Below are 24,282 nucleotides of genomic sequence, written 5' to 3'. Positions count from 1 at the left end.
TACATTGTTATTCATGTTTTGAATGAGTAGCATTAAATGAAAAAAAAAAAGATTTATAAAGTCCGACATTATTTTTATATTATTGCTTTAAAGAGACGGTTAAATGAATGAATGAATAAATGAACAAACAAATGAATGTTTATTTGGCACTTTTACAGAAGGCTATATTGTTATACAACCAGAGTATGGAGCCAGATCGGTCCATGTGCAAAATAAAATACAAAACCCAACTTATTACTACACAAATTCAATTTGTGAGTTCAAAGCAAGATTCCTAAATACACAAATTTAATTCGTAAATTGAAAACATGATTTTTAAATAAACAAATCTAATCCATCTGGCAAAATGTTTTTCATTTTTACTTGTGAATTCAAAAACTGTGTGTTGCATTTATGAATTTTGTTTTGAAATTACAAATTTAATTTTGTAAATGTGAATTGTGCTGTGCATGTCTGAATTTTATTTTGTGAATGCGTTATTTTTGAGACTGGTCTAGCTCCATACAAAAGTATTTTACAATTTTAAGGGATGAAATGACAGATTCGTCAAATAAGGTTCATAAAGGATTGCTTGATTTTGGATGATAAGGTAAACTGACTTAAGTTTGTGGCCTCCTGACCGAAATTTAATTGTGTGTACTGTTTCTTTAACAGTAGAGCCCTTCACAGACTCCCACTCAGCAGGTGGCAGTAGTACTCAAGCTTTGCCATCGCACCTTTCATAATAAATATGCGGCTCTGCATCGGTACACTGGAACAGCTCATGTGCTCGTGAGTGCCAGAATAACACACTGAACACACAGCTGCCTTTGATTAATCTAGTCTTCCGTCTGTGGATGTACTCAGTGTGGTGTCCCTGACGCAGACGAGAGCAGCAGAGGCTGAAATCCCGCCCCGGAGCAGAGACAGACGGCACGGGACCGCGGCGGACTGACACTGGCCCCGATGGCCAAGAACACGCTGTCTTCGCGCTTTAGGAAGGTGGACATTGATGAATTCGACGAGAATAAATTCGTGGACGATCACGATGAGGCTGCCGACCAGCAAGGACCGGATGCGCTGGAAGTCGACAACCTTCTCAGGCAATATCCTTCACCGTGAGAGCGGCGGTAACAGGGATTGAGCTGCGATCGCGAGCCCCGGGTGACATGAGCGCGCGCCCCGCTCCGTACAGTATCTCAGCTTGATGACGTGATGGTTGCGCTGCTTTGTTTACAAAAGTTAAAAGCGCATTGTTTTGTAAAAGCGCCTCAATGCTGAAGTTTATAAGCTGCTATATGATTTCCACAAAATATTATTAAGTAATGGTATTTTCAATTATATTTTATAAATGATATTTGTAGAATTAAACAATCGGCGTCTTAACATATTACATTTAGCGTTAATATCCCTAATTTGATGTTATGTAGCGGGACATTGCATTTTGCAATTTTATTTGATTCAATAAGTTACTTATTCAAAATTTGGTCACATGTGATCATAACTTTTATGAAACTTGGCCATGATAACTTTACTTGAGATCTATAAATGATTGTTGTTGCAAGGTTTTGCGAGCAATGAAATCTGTTTAAAAATAAATGTAAAGGGATATTTCGCCCAAAAAATAGATATTTACTCACCCAAGGTCATTTATGATGTAGGTTACTTTCAATCTTCAGATTTTCAGCTGATACTGTGGCCACTGGTCTTTCATAAAATAGTCATCTGCACTTTGAGAGTCAAACGATATACAGGTAATGCAACATTAATATAGCTGGTCGTGCTGATACATTGAACACAACTTAAATATTATACAGCTGAATTGATCCAGTTTAACTTTGTGTAAATCTTGTCCAGTTTTTTTAACAGTCTAATATATTCAGTTTATAAGCCCTCAACATCGTATCAGGAGCCACAGGGATTTATTTTTTCTTGTATATATATATTCTAATACCGGCGACGCAGTGGCGCAGTAGGTAGTGCTGTCGCCTTACAGCAAGAAGGTCACTGGTTTGAGCCTCGGCTCAGTTGGCGTTTCAGTGTGGAGTTTGCATGTTCTCCCTGTGTTCGCATGGGTTTCCTCCGGGTGCTCCGGTTTCCCTCACAGTCCAAAGACATGTGGTACAGGTGAATTGGGTAGGTTAAATTGTCCGTAGTGCACGAGTGTGTGTGTGAATGTGTGTGTGGATGTTTCCCAGAGATAGGTTGCGGCTGGCATAAATGGGCATAAATGTGCTGGATAAGTTGGTGGTTCATTCCGCTGTGGCGACCCAGGATTAATAAAGGGACTAAGCCGACAAGAAAATGAATTAATATTCTAATACCACTTAATGTATGCTAGGCATGGGCCAGTGTAAGATTCTGGTGGTAAATAAAAAAAAAATCCTACACATACCTTAAGATCGGTATAGCAGAAAATTTTACTTTTGCAAACCGCGATTATACAAAAATGGTCATCATCCCATGCCTAACTGGCCATTGGTGATTCATAAAATAGTCACCAGCACTTTGAGAGTCAGAAAATATAAAGGTGATATAACATTAATAAAGCTCATCCTGGTAATGGATTGAGCACAACTGAACTATACAGTTGAGTTGATTCAGCTGAATGTTTTGTAAATCTTGTCCAGTTTTTTTAACAGTCTGATAAATTCACTTAATCCCTCAACATTGTAGCAGGAGCCACAGGGATTGATTTTTTTTAAGTATATATTTAATACCACTTAATCTATGCTCGGCATGGGCCGGTATAAGATTCTGATGGTATGATAACCTTGGATATGAATATCACTGTTTCACTGTAATTGGGATTATTGCTCTAAAATATTTTATTTTTAAATGTCTGGGCTAAAAAACTAAAGCTTATTACCCCTTAGAACACAATATTTCATTTTGAGAAACATTTAAAATATTTTGGGACAGTAAACAAGTCAGGGTAAATAATTAAAATCAATCATTGACTTTTGCTGTCTACATTAGTTTCAAAAACAGATTTTTTACCATTTAAAATAGCATTTTGGATGGGTTGTCTGCAGGTGATACTGTTGTCCTGAAAAAAATAAAATAAAAACGTAAATAAAAAATCTTATATTTACCATAGGAATGGTATAGCAGAAAATTTTGTCAGTTTTAAAACTATGACTTTTCCAAACTGCGGTATACCTTGTAAACTGTATCTTCCCATGCCTAATGCATGCATAACTTGTATTTTATGAATCACCAAGGACCAGTTTCAGTTAAAAAAAACTTCCTTAATGTTCTGCTGAAGCACTTGAAAGCCCTGAGGCTGAGTAAGTAAAAGAGGGTGAGTCTAACCCAACCCAAACTAACCAAGCTTCAACTTTTGTTCTATATAATGAACTAATTTTTTCTCCCAAGAGCATTTGCTGAGAGCTAGAGCAGCCTGACATTTCTGCTACTTTGTTTTGTCACAGTTTTCCAATTAGGTTACACTGCGCTCATTGTAATAGTCATTTGAAGCAAACAGTCACCTGCATTGTCACACCGTAATAAACCTGTTAAGGAGGGATGTGAATCCACACGCTATTGTCATGTTTCCATTCTCGTTTCCTAGTACTGCATAGGTGGATCAGCACAATGGTATGATTGTCTCAGTGATATATGTATTTGTTTATTGTCTCCATGGTGAGCGCAGGTGAAATGTGTCTCAATATAAACTCCGACATTAGGGCTGTTGTTAATAATGTGGTTGTTTTGTTGTTACAGCTCTTTCTGAGTGGTGTTTGCAATTTGGTCCTGACAGGATGTGAAATGAAATATTTGACTTCCATATTTGAGGCCAGTCACCTCAAGCATTTTCACCCCTATTGTGCCCACAGACCTGTGATTTGCATGGGGCTTCCTCTTCCTCTTTGCTCTACCGTGGTACCAGGTTCAGTATTTTCCTGCTTATCATATCTTGAATTGATTTGGTACAGCAGCTGACTAAAAAACTGGGAGATTTACTGTTTCAGTATTTCTCAGTTGAACATGTCAAGCCTGTAATGAGTCCTCATTAACCTTCTGTATGGGCAGTGGGGTTTCCAGTGAAGGCTTTGTTATGAGAGGGCTGAATATGCAGCTTTGGTGTGTCTGACAGTGGTGGGAATCAAGTATTTGACTTGTTTAGCAGCTCTTCTGTGCAATGAAGCAGATGCATATAGCTTGATCTTGCTGAAGTGTTATTACAGAGCACTAAGCAGCATTTTGGAAAACAAGAAGTCCCTCAGGAGATTTACATGCTCTCCGAGGAGTTTGTTGAGTTTACCACACTCATGAAATGGGATAGAAGAAAGGATAAATATATTGTGCAACATCATGACCTTTTTAAGTAACTTTTTCTTTTCTAAGCGAAAATATTTTAAAAGGTAATTAAATTTCTGTTATGATAGAGGTGATGGAGATTTTCAGTTTCTATTCTCCAGTCTTCAAAATGTGTCCATTAGGGTTGGGCATCTAAGCTATAATGCTGATCCGATACGCATCTCGATACAAAGAATACGATCCGATATATTAGCGATACATTTGTGACATTGCGATGCAACACGATACGATTCACACCCATATCACGATACAATGCGATAATTCAGCACTAACTAATTAGATCAAGTTTATGAGATGATGTAAGAAAGGATGCTGTGCAATTGAATGAGTTTGATTATTTATTAACCAAGTAAAACCAAGACTTTTTTTACAAACTGGCTCTTCTCTCAGAGCCAGAGTGTCAGTTTACAGTAGAGTGCCATTTTAGAACATATAGCACATATTATTTAAGTATTTTCAAGATAAACAGAATGTATAAGTGCAATATATATTATAAATGTATATATTTGCACTCTTTCAACATAAAGGTTTAGCATTGCACAACAAGAATTGTGATTTAACTTTTCAACTATGAAAACAAGTTTTACAAAGATATTTTGCCACTGAATATTCAAAACTTAAGGTCGTGAACTAGCAGTGTTATGTTGCTTTGAAACATCACTATCACTGTAAACAACAGGCTAATAAAAATATAAATAAATAAAAATTAACAGGAGGTGTTTAAAACCTTCGTTCTGTGTGATACTAGGCTGAATATCTTTGCAGATGAACAATGCAATAGCATTCGTTATTGGCGTAGAGCGAGCAGAACAGTTGCGATTGGAGAAAACTTTCAATGCTTTTCTCACCACTTTTGGAGCTGGTAGCTACAGTTGAAGCAGAGCAGGAAGCCGGGGATGCAGGAACACTGGAAGATGCTTCCACAACAACACCGAGGCGCCGCTTCAAGTGAGATTTCAGATTAGTCGTACTGCCCGTGTATTTTACAGATGCGCGGCACATTTTGCAAATTGCATCTGTCCTGTCAAGTCGTCCATCCTTTTTGCAGAATCCATAATGTTGCCATACTTTAGATTTAAAACTCAGTGAGGAATAAAATGTTTGTTTTGCTTCTCGCGCTTTCTGAGGGCGCACCACTAGCTTCATCCGCACACCTGATACACTGAGTTGTAGTGTAAGTGTACACATCCGCAAGCCCGTTTCTAAGGCATACTTTATGTAGGTCGATTAAATTATGCGGCAAAAACAGGTTGACAACACTTGTTAATAAATAAAAAATACATTCTATATTAAAAAAATAAGTTGTATCTTGGAAAAACCGAAGCATCTCGCAAAAACCGATGCATCTCGATTTGCTTCCAAAATTTCATTCATCCTCTGCTGCTCTACCGATGCACTCGCATCGTGCACGCGCATGACCGCGTATCGATACATATCGGTTAATCTTCCCATCCCTAGTGTCCATAACATTTTATCTCCAAATAAGTTGAAATACAGTGAAATGACTTTAGATCATACCTGTCAACTCTCCCATTTTTCCCGGGAGTCTCCTGTATTTCAGATGCATCTCCCACCACCATATTATTTCTCTCGGACAATCCAAAGTCGCCAACACCCCTGAGATATTTTGCATGCTAAATATCTGGAGCGATCAGCGATTCAAATTAGGCCATGTGAAATGTGTTCAGATTGAAAATAACATTAGCGATTCCCCACAGCCAGTGAGAGAGCAGCATCCACTAGTATGGAGATCTGCAGGCCAGCGGAAAGATGGGGGAGAAGTTTAAAGGGCTTTTGTCTGTCTATTTGGAACCCAGAATTGCAGGAAAACCTAGTGGAAATTTGTCAGGAGCATCCTTGTCTGTTTGACTTGTCATCAGAGTAATACCACAACCGGCTCAAAAAAGAAAAAAGTTTAAGAGTAATTGCTAATTCCCTTCAAAGGCCAGATGAGCAAAGTAATTATGTTTTCTACCTCACTAAAGGCTTCTTTCTCATTATGGAGTTAATAACAAAATATACTTCACGTGTTTGGTTGTGAGACGTAGTTTGCAGATCGAGACAAAGTTGTCGGCGATTCTCCTATTGTAAAGTCATGCAGTGTGAAACCCCTGTTGTCGATCCATATTGCAGTGTAAACACAGCACCAACGGAACGCTAGTTCAGATAGTCATGCAGTGTGAAAACATCTGACACGACTACTTTGAAAATCCCGCAGTCTGAACTCGGCATTACTAACATCGCAGTAGAGTTATGCCGAGTTCAGACTGCATGATTTTAGCCCCGATTTTGACTCGCCGACAGGTTTTGAGAAATCGCTGACATATGCCTGAAATCACAGGCAAATCTGTGCTCGTGCACGTGAGTGACAATCACACAGTATGAACTATCAAAGACGCGATCTGAGAGAATCGCCAGTGCCTGTGAGATATTTGCCATGCTAAATATCTGGAGCTGTCAGCGATTAAAATCACGCCGTGTGAAATGAGTTTTGACTGAAAATGACATTATTTATTTGGACCCAAGAAATGGTGGAAAAACTAGTGGGGGTTTGACGGGAGCACCTATGTCTGTTTGATGTTTTATTCAGAAAGCTAAAAAAGAAAGTTGAGGAGTTGAGGAATTGCTAATTCCCTTTAAACCCGGGTGAGCAAATATGTACATTTTCTACCCCATTCTTTCTCGTTATGTAGTTAGCCTAATAACAAAATATATACTAGATGTTTTTGACTGCGAGTTTGGCCAAAGTTGTCAGCGATTCTTCCTATTGTAAAGTCATGCAATGTGAAAGCCCCTGTCGCCGATCCATCTTGCAGTGTAAACACAGCAGCGACAAAACGCTAGCCCAGATAGTCATGCAGTGTGAAAACATCTGTGACAAGACTACTTTGAAAGTCATGCAGTCTGAACTTGACATTATTAACCCGGTTCTCAACTGTGTTATTTAGACAAACACACAGTGCCACCCCAACTCCTGCCAAATACCCCTATTCCCTTCCCCCCAAATGCTGAAACAAATGCTACTGTTATTTAAACACACAGTAAAGATGTTTAAAATGGCAAAAGAACCGAAAGTTGCTGCAAATTCAATTCCTGTATGACCAACTGAAACTGAATATAGAGTAGGGGGTTGGTTTGCTCCTCTTCCATTCTTTCGCTTGCAGTAAACTAATGGTTTAATTGGCATGTCTCAATATCTGTCACCAAACTGACATCATCAGAGATGGATTGCCATTCCAGAGCAGAAGCCAATGTTTAAATTTTAATTGAAGATTACCAAAGCAGTTTATTTTCTCGGGACTAACTTGCACAGATTATTTGTACACCAAAAGACCAACAATGTGTTCTAGCAAAGTAAACATTGTCAATTTTGATTTTATGCAGACTTTAGAAGCAACAGACCTGAATTTTAGTATCTCAGGTTAATATCCTGTGGTCAAGTCTGAATCAAAACTTTGAAATCTAGAATATGAAAAAAGATATGATTCATTCAATCTATATAATAATAAACTATATGTCGACCACAAAAAAGATTAATTGAAGGAAATCAAATAATGTCCTCCAAGGCTGATTATTTTAGGGTGTGAAATGTTACTTAAGAGTAAGTTATTACAATACTCTTTTCACAACACTTTGATTGAGGAAACTAAATTTGTTGCATCCCAAAAATTAGTGGACTATCCTCAGCACAGCACGAGAAAAAGAACATCTGAGGACAAGAAGCTCGAAATATTCTGGAACACAAGGGCACCGAAAATGAGTGTCTTGAGACTCCGGTTTCTGTTTTGCTTTTGTTTTGAGGTCTTCTATTTTTAATATTGAGGTCAGGGCATCTAAAATTTGAATAGTTGGATTAAAGTTGATATTAATGTGACATCTAATTCCGAAGCTGAAATGAAACCAGCGATAAATCATCTCTGTATCTATATTAACGCAGTGGGTCAATTCAGTTGTTGGAGAATGTAGTGGCGAGCAGCTGCAACATAACAAACAATCAATCATCCATGTTCCTTATGGTTGAGGCCCGTCTAAGAGAATCATTTGTTTCGGGATATTTCTACTTGGGTGTGTGCGTGCGTGTGTTTTATTATTTATATTTCCTCCTAATGTCAGTTCATGTGAAGTTTAAAGCTTCCCTGGTATGATATACTCTATATACCAATCAAAAGATTGGAATTAGAAATGAATTTTCTGTTATTTTGAAGAACTCATTGCCTATTATTTAATCTCAAACACTATAAAAGGAGTAATATTGTGCAACATTATTTACATTTAAAATAACTTTTATTGTTAAAATTTAATACATTTTTTCTTATCAAAAGCTGGATTTACTTCATTCTTCAGAAACGATTATAATATGCTGGTTTGAGGTGTTATAATCAATTATTATTACTCGGTCATAAATAATGATTTTTGTGTTTATTAAGTTTAAACATGACCATTTTTCATGCTTTTTTTGGGGAATTGAGATTCATTTGACTTTTTAGGATTCTTTGATGTAAAGACAGCTCAAAATAACAGCATTTATTTAAAAATACATTTTTTAGACTATAACTGTTTTTACCAGGGCTGCATGATATATGGAAAAATCTGATATTGCATTTTTTTATTTTTCTGCAATAAATATTGCAATATGAATACACTGTCACAATATAGTTTGAATAGCATGACGGTTTTCTGGGGACCAGTATTCAGGTACAGAAATTAAATAATCACAATGCAAAAAATGCTTTTCTTTGTCTTGTGTGTAGTTCAAATGTCTAAAAAAATCCTAGATCAAGTAAAAATATTGATTTGTTTTCAACTTCAGAAGAAATAAGTACAAATTAAGAGTTTTTGTCCTTAAAACAATAAAATGATCTGCCAGTGGGATAAAAAAAAAATCTTGTTTTTTTGCTTTAGAATGTACATATTTGGACTATAAAATTATTAGATAATTTAAGTAAGAAAACCTTTTTTTCCCATAAATCACATAAATTGCATATTAATTCAGTATTTAAATACAATACTATAGCTCCTGGTCAACTAAAGTCCAGACTCAACATTGCATATTGTGATGTGACTATTGTAGATGTATACATTGTGATATCGATGCTGAAATGATATATTCTGTAGCCCTAGTTTTTACTTTCACTCTTTTAATGTGTCCTTGATCAATAAATTTGAAAACCTTTTAATGTCACTGTATCAGTTTCTCAAAAAAAAAAAAAAAAAAAAAACGGTGCTTAAAATACTTAAAATAATATTAATAAAAAAATTCTTGAGCAGCAGATCTTTACGTTACAATGAGTTTGAAGGGTCATGTAACACTGTAGACTGTAGTAATGATTTACAAAATTCATCAAATCACAGGAATAAATAGAAAATTTAAGCTAAAATCAGTAAGAAATTTTATTTTTAATTAACATTTCACAATTTTATTTGTATTTTTGATCAAATAAATGTAGCCTTGCTAAGCAGAGGGCTTCTCTCAAAAAATATCAATGAATCTTACCGATGCCAGTTTTTTTTTTTACCAGTATTTGTAGGTATGACGGTAACTTAAACTATCTATGTCTTCCTTAACCATCTGTAATGCACAGGGGACACAATGTCAGCTCTTCACATTGCTCTTAGGAATCCTCCAATCCACAGCAAGAACCCAGCAATAAAGGTAAATTCTCTTCTGCATGCTCGTATTGCACAGCTGATTGATATACAGATTCCCTCCTGTGTTTTCTTTTCTCAGGAAAGAGCACAGACGGTGGTATTCAGGGTTCTGACGTCTTTTAAGAGCAGCGATATTGAACCTGCTGTTAAATCTCTCGACAAGAACGGCGTTGATCTTCTCATGAAGTACATCTACAAAGGCTTTGAGAGGCCTACAGACAATAGCAGTGCCATATTGTTGCAGTGGCACGAAAAGGTAAATCCCAGCTATCGATTGTTTGCTGTATTTTATTACTATTATTATTATTATTATATATTTTAAACAGGGTTTCTGCAGGATGTATTACAGGCTTAGTTCCCCCAAAAATGGAAATTCAGTTATCATTTACTCATATTTGTTCAAAACCTATATGGGTTTCTTTCTTCTGTTGAACAACAACGAATAAGATCATTTTTGATCTTCTATGGAGGTCAATTGGTACCAGCATTTTTAAAAATATCTTCTATGTTCAACAGAAAATGAAACTGATGAAGGTTTGAAGCCACACAAGGATGAGTAGTAATGTGTGAATTTTCCACTTAATCTGCCAATGAAGACTTTTTTGGCAACTGAAGGAAAATATCAAGAATAAATTCAAGAAACTCTTCCTATTAAGATGTGTTTTGATCAGTCAGATGACAAATGGACAACAGAGGCGCATTTGTGAGCCTGGACCACAAAAGCAGTCTTATGTTGCACGGATATATTTGTGGGAATCGTCAGAAATGCATTGTATGAGTCAAAATTATATATTTTTTTTCTTTCAATGCCAAAAATTTGAATATCAAGTAAAGATCATGTTCCATGAAGGCATTTTTAAAGGGTACCTATGATGAAAATCATGTTTTGAAAGCTGTTTGGACTGAATTGTGTGTAGGTATAATTGTGTGTAGGTCCACAGTCATATTTGGGTGATATAAAGGCAGTAAGTCTCATTTTTTTAAAATAGGATCCAAATCCCTCCCATGTTGAGGCCCACCACAATGTGACGTAGGAGTGAGGTTTCCCCACCCACTAAATTGATTGACAGCCACATATTAACATGTCTCTATAGTAACTCGTATACTCGTATCAACAAGACAGGACGTGCGCAAAGCAACTGAGATTAACAGATCTGTTCAGCTCTTTGTGATCAGCAGCACCTCAAGAATGAGTTTTCCAAGTTTAAAACGTTTCTAAAAGAGTGCATGTTTGTTAAAAAGACAGTAAAATCGCTTCGTAATTCTTCACCACAGCCGCATGTCAGTACAATTTTAAAAGATGATGCTTCAATTCTGGTTTACAGATTTAAATCAGGTTAATTTTGTACATTAACATAACAGATATCCATACAAATACATCAAATCACCGTTGGTATAGTTCTTACTGTAGTGAGGGATATCTGCTTCATTCTTGTCTGTGACTGCTGCTTATGCGTGAGATGCAGCAAGATAAGCTACACCTGTCTCTTTTGGCTCTGACACACATCTGGGAACAGTGGGCAGAAGGCACCAGCTTATTTCCAATAAAGGCACAGGTATCAAAAACAGCTACAAAGTCAAAACAGCTCAAATTACCAATATACACAGAGGTAAAATATATAATCTGATGGATGTTTTGAGCTGAAACTTTACAGACACACCCTGGAGATGTAAAAGACTTATCTTAAATCTAAAAGGGGGAAAATAGGTGCCCTTTACAAAGTCCTACTGTAAATGTATCAAAACTCAACTTTTTATTAGTAATGTGGATTAATAAGAATCTAACTTGAACTATTTTAACAGTAATTTTCTCAATGTTTTGCTTTATTTTAACCCACAAAATTCTAATTTTCAGGAATATAGTTGCATCTTGTCCTGAAAACCATACATCAATGAAAAAATATTCATTCAGCTTTCAGATGACTTCAGAATCTGACACTTACAGTATGACTGTGATCCAGAGTTACATTTCACTGTGCACCTGGAGCGTTAATTTGTTTGTTTTGTCCACATTTGAACACTGTCTTGTTATTTTTGTGGGGAGTGTGTAAGTGTGTGTTTATGTTTGGGCCTTTACTTTCAATTTATTATTGAGAAAATAAGCTCACTAATTTTACAAATGAACGTAAAAGAGCAAATGCAACGTAAAAGTATAGAAGTAAAATGATATAATAATATAACTTAATATAAAGATAGATATATTACATTATTATTACTAATTATTTCAGTTGTTTTTAAAAAAATAATAAAAAAACCTAACTAGCCCATTACCGTATCGTAAGCAGGGTGTCCGCGGGGTCTTAAAATGTATTAAACATTGATAAATTAACTTGGAGAAATTGAAGGTCCTTAAAAAGCATTAAAACGTTTTAAATGCTATTTTAAAAGGTTTTAAATTCAGTATCAGCATGCTAAAGTATATCTGAATTTAATCTTTTAATATTGGGATGCTGTGTAGTTTACGAAATAATAAAAATTCTGCTAGATTTGACATCACGCTGCTTTGTTAACTGCAGTAACAGGGAAACACTGTTATTCCTGCTGCTGTAAAGGCACTACCTGCTGGATTAGCATTTTTATTCAGTATATAAATACAGTTTTAGTTTAGAATTCGTTTCCTGCAGTATTTAGTAAATATACTTCAAGTTAAAATGTCGGCAATGAATTGGTTGAAACCTGAAGCGGTGATGAGGTCTTAAAATGTATGCAAAGAGTCTTTAAAAAGGTCTTAAAGGGGTGGTCCGCTGCGATCTTATTTTAAACTTTAGTAAATGTGTGAACATAAACAACATCTTTCAATGTTAGACACTCAAAGGTCAATGCAAGGGTTTGCATAGTTAGCTTAGCTTAGCAAAGCCTACAGCAAACGAATTTGGGGACTACAAAAAAAAAAAACATCCAGGCTAGTGAGATCACAAGGGCTTCCAGTTACATGCATTCACCTCACACACACCTCGTGGAGCAAAAGGGCGTGGCCAGAGGCGCTTTAATGTTAAAGCAGAAAAAGCTAAAATGCCTTTCAAATGCTGCTATTTCCACATAGTTTCTTCTGTATCTGTGTTTCTAAAGGACACAACACAAAAAGAGACGTGCATACAGTTTAATTTTAATTATGTTCCAGAGAATTATATTTTAAAAAGATATAGCTAGCATTTGACAAAGGAGAACTTTCAGAATCTCTCCCAGTTCAGTGCTGGATTCGGCTGAAACTCCTCCAACAGACGAAGCTGTGGATTGTGAGTCACAACCTGTCAGTGTTTTTATTTGTTAAAATTGATCAACTACAGGCACAGTTTCTAGCGTTAACGGTATGTTGTAGCGAGGACGTAAACAACAGAAAATGCTATTTGTCACCAAAAAACAATTTAACTACAAACTCTTTTTTATCAGTCAAAACTGCTGTAGACAGCCACTATCTTCAGCAGCACTGCAGTGTCAGTAGAGGAGTGACGTGGAGCCAATCCACAAATCACAGCACATTGTTAGCTGACCAATCAGAGCCTCTTGAGGGCGGGCCTTTTGGAGGAACTAGGAAATATGTTATGTTAGCTGAGTAGCAGTATATAATCAAAGTAAGATATATGAAAAATAACTTGATTGTCTACAAGTGAAACATGAGCACACACTGCTTTGCATCTTCTAAACACAGCAAAGCTTTATAAATACGCTGTGGACCACCTCTTTTGGTGTTGAATTTCAATCTCTTATTCCTGTAAACACCCTTGTAAGACATTATCATGTTTGTTTTGATTTTGGTTCGATGATATGGCAGAAAAAAATGAACAAATTATTTCTTTATAATATTGCAGAATGATTTAAAAAATGTAAAGAAAAATAATATTATTAAAAATAAATATTATTAAAATTAATATTCAAGATTTATTAAGTTAAGAGTTTGTATTTGAATGTTTCTGTGATGCCAGATCAGTTCTTTAAAAGGTACTGTAATAGGTAATATTTCACAAAATGACTGTTTAAACTGTACTTTGGTAAAATCAACAAATCTTAGTTATTGAAAGCTTTCCTGTCTTGAACCTCAGGTATTTGCTGCTGGAGGACTGGGCTGTATAGTTCGCGTTATGACAGCCAGAAAGTCTGTATGACCACCCGACAGAACCTGGAAATAATGTCGCCCAGAGACCCAGAGGAAACAAGGCAGGTTTGCCTGTTACTGGACAGAAGAATAAGAGAACACTGTTTTGAATGCTACTGTCTTGATGAGGAACAAAATGAACGGTAAACGGTGGAGAAAGACCGAAGCACTCATTTCAAACTGAAAAAATATATATAAATGCTTGTGTAAAAGTGAAGTGACATTCATATGCCAATACATCATAAATTAATCTATGATATACTGGCGTCAAAAAAAAAAAAAAAAGATTTCAGTCAGTGGTTTTGTGTGTGGGGTTGGGGGGGCGGAGTACTACAAAAGACAGAACAGTTCTGGTTTGTGTGTGCCGAGAGCAACACTTTTACAGTCAGGTAAATGTGAAACATATGCGGTTGTTGTTTGGTTTGAAGTGTTTTCTGTGCTCAAAAAAAAAAGGATTAATCTGTTTTATTTTCTTATTTTATTTCACATCTTTGGTCCCATACATTGATTTTTGTGCAGAGATTTAATAATGGAACCAGTGATGTACACCAAAGGGGAAAAGTGGGGATCATTGTAAAGTGCCTGCTATACAATAAAGTAAATGGATCTCCTTTATGTTATCACTCTTCTTTCATGAGTTCATTTTAATGTGCAAGAATGAGATGAGATTATTATAGTTTTGTTTGTACTTTTAAAAATATTAATTTCAGTTTAGTTCCATTGATGTTTTATTAGTTTTAAGTGAAGTTTTTATTTTGTGAATGGATTTCTATGTAGTTGTTTTAATTATAGTTTATCAGAGATAACAGGACCCTTACAGTATAGAGCAAAGCATAATGCAGTCTCACTTTATATTAGGTGACCTTAATTAATTTGTGCTTATATTGACATAAATCATTGTGTAAATACATGTTTTTACGATTGATTCAATACCTGCATGGAATTACAACTGATTACACTGTTGAACATCCCTTACACCTTAACCCAACCTTAAACCTACCCATACCACCATACTTGTCCCTAGCCCTCCCCTATCCCACCTCAAAAGCACCAGAAGTGTTCTGCTATACATTAAGAACATTGTGTTTATTTTTTGATGCAAGTAAACAGTAGTTACGGGCACGTAATATACAGTGCTCAGCATAATTGAGTACAATTCATTTCGATTTTTCTCCATTTCTCAGTGAATATAGGCAATGTATTTTGGTACATTTAAACAAAACAGATTTATTAAACAGATATATTTATTAAAATAATATTTTAGTCACCAAACATATTCAGAAATGTAAAGATAATACATTTAAACTCGTGCTAAATATTGCAAAAAAAAAAGTAATAAATTCAACAATTTTTCTATTTCTTTTGCTTCTGTTGATTTTTGCTCTTTTTTTAAATTTGTATTTAATATTTTTCTACAACATATACATTTTTATTGCAATTTTAGAACACAGAACATACAAGGGCAATAAGAACATTATATAAACATCCAATTTTTTTTTTTTTTTATTTATTGCAAAACAACATACATATGGGTGTGTGTATATATAGTTTTTGGACCGTTATCGTAAGTTTTGTTAGATATGCTTTAGATTTGGCTTCAGTATCGACTTATTACATGATATATAAGCACAAATATAGTATTGTATAGCTTCCTGTTAAAGATATAAATTTAAAAGATAGATTTGTGTACTTTATTTGCTAAGCACTGTATATGGGAACCCTAATTCACAGTTTATATTTTGCATAATGTCTTTTAATAAACAAAAACAATAATAGTATAAAATGAATCCAAATCCAAATTGTACAAAAGTAAAAAAAAATAATTATATATATATATATATATATATATAAACATTCAGAAATAATTATTAATTATAACAGAACATTATGATCTTATTTGATTTCATAACATGACATATAGTTCAGCGTACCTAGTTTGCATTTTTTGTCAGGCATATTTTGCCTATATAAACATTTGGCTGTTTTTTTTCTTTAGCTGTAGCTCCATGGACATGTTATGGGTAAACTCCATATTTCCATAAATAGCCACAGGTCAGATTTTCCACAGCAGGTTGAGTGTTTATTAACGCTGAAAACAATTATTAATATGTGCTGATTTCTACTTTAATTAAAAGTTTTTTGGTTACACTTTATAATAACTACACACTATGAATCATTTATTAAGCATTTGCAAATAGTGAATTCATTGTCTGTTTACTATTACCTCTACATTAATAGACGTTAGTAAGCAGTTTATAACTGCAGCTACAAATTTTCTATCCTTAACTTAAAAGCACTTTTATAATGTGCTTGATTGTATTTTTATACTTGAATTATTATTTTTTCATTAAGTATTGCATCCTTTACAAACTTTTTACATTTACAAAAAGTAATAGATTAATAAACCGTTCAAAACAACATTCATATATCTTCTTATTCAGGCATATACTAATGGTTACTATGTATATTAATACACGCTTTATTAAACTTTAATTAAACTTTATCCAGTTTTGTGACTTAAAGTGAGAACTGTTTATGCTTTATAAATCCCTTATAAATGACTATTTAAGGCCCAGTTCTATTCCAAATAGGATAAAATAAAATAAATGACTTCATTTATATTCATTTGACGATACACAAATAAAACTGTATGAAATGAAAAATAAATCTTTGGGATCTTGTGTACAATAAAATTACTCGCTAAATGACTTTGAAATGTATTATATTATATTGTTAAATTGTTGTTTCAATTTTATTTAATTGCATTTAGTTCTAATTGTATGTTGACACTCCTGTTGTGCTGTAATGTTTAAAGTTTACAGTAATTTTATTTTTTTAAATAAGTGCAAACATTTATTGTTCATTTAATACCGAGCCTTTAATTGTTATTTATTAGATTAGATTCAACTTTATTGTCATTACAAATGTACAAGTACAAGGCAACGAATTGCAGTTTAGGTTTAACCAGCAGTGCAATAGCAGCAAGTGCAGGATACAGGTATAAGTTATAAAGTGCAGTTATAGAAAAACTATAGTGATATTTACAGATGGATGAACTATCAACATTATATACAGGTTGTATTAGCTATGAACAGAGATTTACAATAAATGAAAATATGTACAGATTGCTATTAATAATCAGAAGTGTGCAGATAGATAAACATAATTGCAAATGTATATGTGCAGTGGGTGTGTATATAATTACAGATGTCCATGTGCAGTGGGTATGTACAGTGCAAATAAGTGAATCAGTGCAATGAATATGTGCAGATTTTAAATGTGCAAATGTTAAACAGTGCAGTGATTGTGAGGAGTATAAGTTAGAGGAGAGGGGGGTGACTCAGAAGAGTCAGTGGGGGGCAGAGTTCAGAAGGGAGACAGCTCTGGGGGAAAAAGCTGTTCCTCAGTCTGCTGTTGTTGTCAGGGGGAGCCTGAAGTGCTTGCCGGAAGGTACCAGTTAAAACAGGGATATATTATATAATTAGGAATCTATGAAGCATAAAGAGTCCTCACTTTAGATTAGGTCACAAAACTGGATGAGGTTGAGGTAACAAAGCATTTATTAACATACATCTTAACTATTAGTATATGCCTGAATAATAAAAAAAAAAATGTTGATTTGTATGCTCTATTAATGGTTTACTAACTCATTCTGACCAATTCTAAAAGCCACTATTTTTTAAAAAGAAATGGTTAGTAAATAATGCAACACTTCATTTAGTACTGTTAATAAGTAATAAAGTATGAAAATGCAATTATAAAGCACATTATAAATGTCAAAGAAGTCAAGATTACAGCATTTGTAGGTGTATTTATAAACTGCTTACTAACATCTATTAATGTAGAGTTAATGCTTAACAGATAATGAATCTAATGCTTAATAGATGATTCATAGTGTGTAATTATTATAAAGTGTTGCCAGTTTTTTAATAACTAGTGTTTGTTTCATTATTCATTTAGTTATATTTATTTATTCATTTCATTATTTATTTGTAAATAATTTCAGAAAATGTTTTTTTGATTAATAGTTTTAGCCTTAGTTTCAGTTTCTGTTTACAAAAATAACCTTTGTGAGAACCTGTTTTAATATTAGCCCTATAATGAAATGGTAATAGTACAGCACAGTCACACATAACCTGTTGGACGGCTCTATCGGGACAGTGACCTACAGAAGCAGGAAGGGCACAGTAATTAAGATAATACATATCAGGAAACAAAGATAAAAGGGTCTTCAGAGCATCGGGAGTGCTGTTACTGATAACTTCTATCATGCTACGATCATTGAAGAACAGAGAGCTGTAATAATCTCACTGCTGCAGGACACGGCGACGCATCTCAATGTCAAAAGTTTTAAACTTGTTCCAAGACTTGTTTTTTTTTTTCAAATGAGGAGTTTTGTTTCTGATTGTATTATTTTTATTATTTCTAACTGATGAAATGGTTTATGAAATTTCACTTCAGTGTTTCTGCAAACAAAATGTAAGACTTAAGACTAAGGAAAGAATAGAATGATTGATTAAATGAAATATGATTTATCAATTTGGCCTGAATGTAAAAGTCTTAGCAATTAGCAACACTTTAAAGCTTAAAAGTACAACTTTGATCAGCTGCTCTCTAGTACTTTTATTTGACCAAAAATGTTGCTTAAGGGCTGAGTTTCTCTCTCTCTCTCTCTCTCTCTCTCTCTCTCTCTCTCTCTCTCTCTCTTGACTAGGATATGAAAATTACTGTTACTGTATCTTCTGACCACACTGCAAAAACTTATTTTTCTCAGTCAATATGTATCATCTTTTGGTGCAGATTCTTAAAATAACGTACATCTACTTGAAAAGCTAAACATATAACACAAAAAGGTTGAAGAGAAATGTTTAAACAGTTTTGTGGCAACGGTATGTGAATATTAAAGGGAGACTTTCTCCCTTTGTAGTGTCATCAGAGGAGGAAAGCCCCGCCCATCATAAGTCTTGTTTTTAAATCTGCCACTATGCTGACACATAGGCATTTGTAGCTCCACCCTCTTTTGATAAGAGCACAATCTCATTTGAATTTAAAGCGGCAGTCACCAAATGGCACAATTAGGATCAAAGCCTAAAAGGAGCAGTTTAAGAGAGCTAGAAAACATTATTTGTGGGGAATATTGAGCTGAGATTCACATACACACTTCAGGGGCATTATTTTATATCTTTTAAAAAGGGGAATAATAGGTCCCCTATTACAAATGAGTAAAAAATAATAATAATCTGTCTTAAAAAAAACTATTTTAGTAAATTCAACCCATTCCCTATTGGCAGCTATTTGACAGCTAGAAAAAATGAACTTTTCAAAAACTTCATGCAATGACTACACTCACTGGCCACTCTATTAGGTACACCTGTCCAACTGCTGCAGTTTTAACTGAGCATCAAAATGGGGAAAAAGGGGGATTTAGGGGACTTTGAATGTGACATGGTTGTTGGTGCCAGACAGGGTGGGAGATTCACAGCAACTACCTTATGCTATCATGTCAATTTGGACCAAATTCTCAGACAAATTATTCCAGTACCTTGTTAAATCTATACCACAAAGGATTAAGTTGTGAAGGCAAAAGGGGGTCCAACCCAGTACTATTAAGGTGTACCTAAAAAAGCGGCTGGTGAGTGTATATTTTCAGCTTGCATTTCAATTAATTCTATCTTTTAGACTTGGCAAACAAAGTAAAAATAAAAAAATACTGGAGGAAGATATTCATCTTTTGTATACACAACATGTTCATAAACATTTGTTTGTTTTGTTTGGTTCAGTGTCATAATTTGTGAAATAAAGACTTTAGGACTTACAGATAGTGTATGTTAGTGTAGTGTATGTAGATGTAGTCATTACAATATTATAATAGATACTGGATTTAAGAAAAAATATTAAATGATATAGAATATAGCATTTTAAAGATGTTAAGTGAAAGTTAAATTCATTCTTTCAGTTTTTTTTCGCCTTTGTCCCTTTATTAATCTGGGGTCGCCACAGCGGAATGGACTGCCAATTTATCCAGCATATGTTTTACGCAGCGGATGCCCTTTTAGCTGCAACTCATCACTGGGAAACATCCATAGACACTCATTCACACACATACACTACAGTCAATTTAGCTTACTCAATTCACCTGCATCACGTCTTTGGACTTGTAGGGGAAACCTGAGCACCCGGAGCAAACCCACACAAACACGGGGAGAACATGCAAACTCCACACAGAAATGCCAACTGACATACCTGAGGCTCGAACCAGAGACCTTCTTGCTGTGAAGTGATCGTGCTACCCACTGTGCCTGAATATTAAATTGTACAATACAGTATATTATAAATATAATGCAAAAACGATACACAATAATAACATAATAATAGAAACATATTTTGAGTTTAAAACCTGAAATATCATGCATCCCTAGCATTTATTGCATCAGTACCAGTTAGAATGGGTGAAGGAACACCACGAATTAAGCAAAACAGTCATAAATTGTTTTTTTAATGTTCTTAAATAGCATTCTTAAAAACAAAACGCTTGCATGTTTTGGTATCATCACATTTTTTTCCGTATTCTTTTTTTTTTCCGGCATTTAACAGCAAACATCAAATATAATTTGGCAACAGATAAGACAAAACAGTTAAGTGATTAAAAACACATGACGATCGGACAATGCAAGTATGTTCAACTAGCAACTCTAGAACCCCTTAACTTATAAAGAAAGAGTATTCCGACCATTACATCACTTTTGAAATTGTTCCCTCCCACAACAGTAGGAACTGGTAGAAATCACCCATACTACACCTTAGATCTGGCCCCATGTTTACAATACAAAAACAAAAAAAACAAAAAAAACATATCGAACAATTTTCTTTTGGTTCCTTCAAATCATGGCTGCCAATGCATTAAGATAGAAAAGAGGGCATCAATATTTAACAGATTTGCAAACTAGCGTGCATCTACTACAGAAATTTGGGCAATTGGTAAGAAAAGACTTTGATAAAATCATTTTAAAAGTGTATTGCATTTCCCCCTTCATTTTAGCTTGGTAGTTTTCTGTCGCTGTACATTTTATGTACACTACCGGTTTTAAGTTTAGCAATGCTGACATTTGTCCTTCTGCTTGCTAACGTGGCATTTAATCAAAGATGCAATAAAAACAGTAATATTTAGTATTATCATTTCAAATAATAACTGTCTTCTATATTAATATACATTGCAGCATATGTGAGTACACCCCACACAAATCTGTCTTTTAAATTCATATCTTTAATAGGAAGCTATACAATAATATATGTGTGCATATACATTAGATTAGTCAGTACTGAAGCCAGATCTGGAGCTTATCTAACAAAATAACTTAAGATAATGGTCCAATTACTAGTTCACCCAAGCTTATATGTTATAGAAAAATATTCAATACAAAAAAAAAAAAAAGTGGAAAAATCAAGAGAAGTAAAACAAATGAAACATTTTGTTGGAATTTTTTAGTCTTTTTTTTTTTTTTTGCAACATTTTGCTTGAATTTAATGGTATCTTTCAATTTCTAAGTATGTTTGGTGACTAAAAGTTTAATTTAATAAATATATCTGTTTAATAGATCTGTTTTGTTTAAATGCATTGAAATACATTGCCTATATTAACAGAAATGGAGAAAAATATTCATTTTCAAAATGGGGTGTACTCAATTATGCTGAGCACTGTATGTTTTGAATTGAATTTACTCCTGTGAATCAAAGCTGAATTTTAAGCATCATTGCTGCAGTCTTGTCACATGATCCTTCAGTAATCATCACCAATGTTATCATTATTAGCAAAAAGTTTCTACTTCATATATTATTTAAAACTATACATTTTCAGTTATTATATTCATCAAAGAATGACAGCATTAATCATCATAAACTTTTCTGATTATTCAAAAAAAGCAGTAAATAATTATCAGTAATATTGAGAAACATTTCTTGAGCAGCAAATCAGCATATGAAAACATTTCTGAAAGATCATGTGACACTAAAGACAAGATTTAAAGGGATAGTTCACATAAAATGATAACTCACAATTTACTCGCACCCAAGTGGTTCCAAACATTTCTGAGTTTCTATATTCTGTTGTACGCAAGAAGATATTTTGAAATGATTTGAAAACCATTGACTTCCAACAGTAGAAAAAACACTATGCGCCCTATTATACGTAGACGTATTTGGCATGACGTATTTGGCATGATTTGTTGCTATTTTCAGACCAGCGCAACCCTAATTTTCACATTTTGCACCACGTTGTTTAAACAGCAAATCCATTTGTTCTACTTTGTGGACTCATGGGTGTGTCAGTCTGCGCATTGTTGGCACTTTGCTTTTCTGAAAAATTGGAATAGACTGCCATTGAGCAGATAAATGCAAGTCTACAGTCCAGTGCAGAGCGTGTTAGTTATGCATCTATGCAGGTTCAAACGCTTAATACACACAGGATGTACAGCAATACACAAATATCTTTACATATGAAAAAAATTAAAGGAATAAAATGTTACAAAAATATTTTTCATATAAAAAAATGCTACCTATATGCCTCCTTCATGCATTTTATTATAATGTTAATATTATTATTTATTATATGCATATTTATATTCGTTTTAATAAAAACAAGTCTGTCAAAACAAAAATTAGTTTTTTTAGAACACCATTGATAGTTTCAAAATATACTAACTGTCCAAAGTTAGAGGAATGCTGGAGGGGTAGCGGGAATGTGGGTAATCATGCATAAAGATCGAGATAATGAAAATTATGCAGATAGATCTACCTTTTACTACCCTGTTTTTCTTGCATGAAGGGATACCCTAGGACATATATAATAAAAACCAGAGATATATACTACATATACTTTTACTAAGTGCAAGAAAGACCATAACAATTAATTGGATGAAGCCACACCCTCCAACAACAGTACAGTGGATAGAAAAACTTGAATGTATATATAGAATGGAGTATATGACTGCTCAACTTCAACTAAAACTGGATATTTTTAAACAAAGATGGGCACCTGTTACGTTGTATCTGAATAGGACATAGTATTTCTAGCTCCCCTGAAACTGAAAATATTGTGTTTTTTTTTTATAATTAATTTTTATTGTTTTTTTGTTTTTTTTAATAATTGCTGCTGTCACTGAATTTTCTGTTCACTAAAAGGTTTTCATGTATAAAAATAAAGTAAAAAAAGAAAAAAAAACAAGTGTGTCATCTGTCAAGTCTATTAAACAACATCTGTTGGGTTTTAGAGACCATCACCATAATGGAAATAAGAATAGGACATGTATTTGTTTTTTTAAACACACTTTGTTATTATTTTTCATTTATTCGTTTGCTGGAAATTAGAACTTAGAATTTAGAAATAGCTTTGAAACAAATCTTTGCGCTTAAACTAAATTAGTTATGTAGGCTAATGGATGTCTTCAGCAGAGTGCGTACAACAGTTTCCTGAAAGTAAAGGAGTAAAAATTAAAAGTAAAGAGAAAGTAAAGAGGCCGGATGGAGGAGGCTCGTACTTTATCCTTGTGCTGCAGATGGTCTGTTTAACTGTTTTCTCGCTAGTGAAATGTTCAGTTTTTTTTCACTCAAGTCCACCATGTAAATAGCAAATGCACCACAGTGCAACACAACGGAGACGAGACTCTGATCGGTTTAATGCAGGTTATGCTCAAAACACAGCCATAACTCATTAAGAGAATAAGCACAACCCTGTTAGACCATGGGCTATGGCGCAAAGCATATTTTTCTCTCCTTAAAATAGCAAAAGTGGATTCAGACAGGCCGCTTTGCACCTAGATCGTTAAAACAAAGCCCTAAAGAAGTCAATGCTTACTGTTTTCCAACATTTTTCAAAATATCTTCCTTTGTGTTTAACAGAAGAATGAAAAACAAACAATTTTTAGTGTATTTTTAGTTTTAGGTTTAATGTCCCTTTAAGGCTACTTGAAATTTGAATCAAATCAGTTTTTTAAGTATATCTACATAGAAAACTGTTTATTACAGCTCATATTGCAGTTTTGGTCAAATAAATATAGCCTTTGGTTAGCTGTAGAAACTTCTTTTTTAAAACAAATCCTATTTACAGCTTCTTCTTTTTTCCAAACGGTAGTGACTAAGTGCTTAAAGTCTGTATTCAGCCCTGTGCTCTCAGCTTGAATAGTTTAGCGTGAATACAGCACTATATCAGGTACATTCTGAAGCACACATACAGAACTCATTTC

General features: G+C 34.3%; 1 protein-coding gene across 2 annotated transcripts; it reads left to right on the top strand.

Annotated features, from left to right (window-relative positions):
- The first annotated feature begins 721 nt into the window (after window positions 1-721).
- Window positions 722-14,659, top strand: arpc5lb (actin related protein 2/3 complex, subunit 5-like, b). Of its 2 annotated transcripts, none has more exons than XM_068221204.1 (4): window positions 722-1,086; window positions 9,884-9,955; window positions 10,031-10,207; window positions 13,992-14,659. In XM_068221204.1, exons 1-4 carry the CDS (start codon window positions 946-948, stop codon window positions 14,052-14,054), a joined length of 453 nt encoding a protein of 150 aa, XP_068077305.1. In that variant the 5' UTR covers window positions 722-945; the 3' UTR covers window positions 14,055-14,659.
- Window positions 14,660-24,282: the final 9,623 nt, after the last annotated feature.

Source organism: Danio rerio, chromosome 5 (assembly GCF_049306965.1).
Source record: "Danio rerio strain Tuebingen ecotype United States chromosome 5, GRCz12tu, whole genome shotgun sequence".
Classification (NCBI taxonomy): domain Eukaryota; kingdom Metazoa; phylum Chordata; class Actinopteri; order Cypriniformes; family Danionidae; genus Danio; species Danio rerio.
Note: the sequence above shows the minus strand (reverse complement) of the source record. Positions and strands in the feature narration are given on the sequence as shown.

Excerpts from the sequence above, each read along its gene's own strand:
- arpc5lb (XM_068221204.1), top strand. The coding sequence starts at position 946 with ATGGCCAAGAACACGCTGTCTTCGCGCTTTAGGAAGGTGGACATTGAT. Across the intron at positions 1,087-9,883 it reads TCGACAACCTTCTCAGGCAA|GGGGACACAATGTCAGCTCT; the intron begins TATCCTTCACCG and ends CTGTAATGCACA. Across the intron at positions 10,208-13,991 it reads TGTTGCAGTGGCACGAAAAG|GTATTTGCTGCTGGAGGACT; the intron begins GTAAATCCCAGC and ends CTTGAACCTCAG.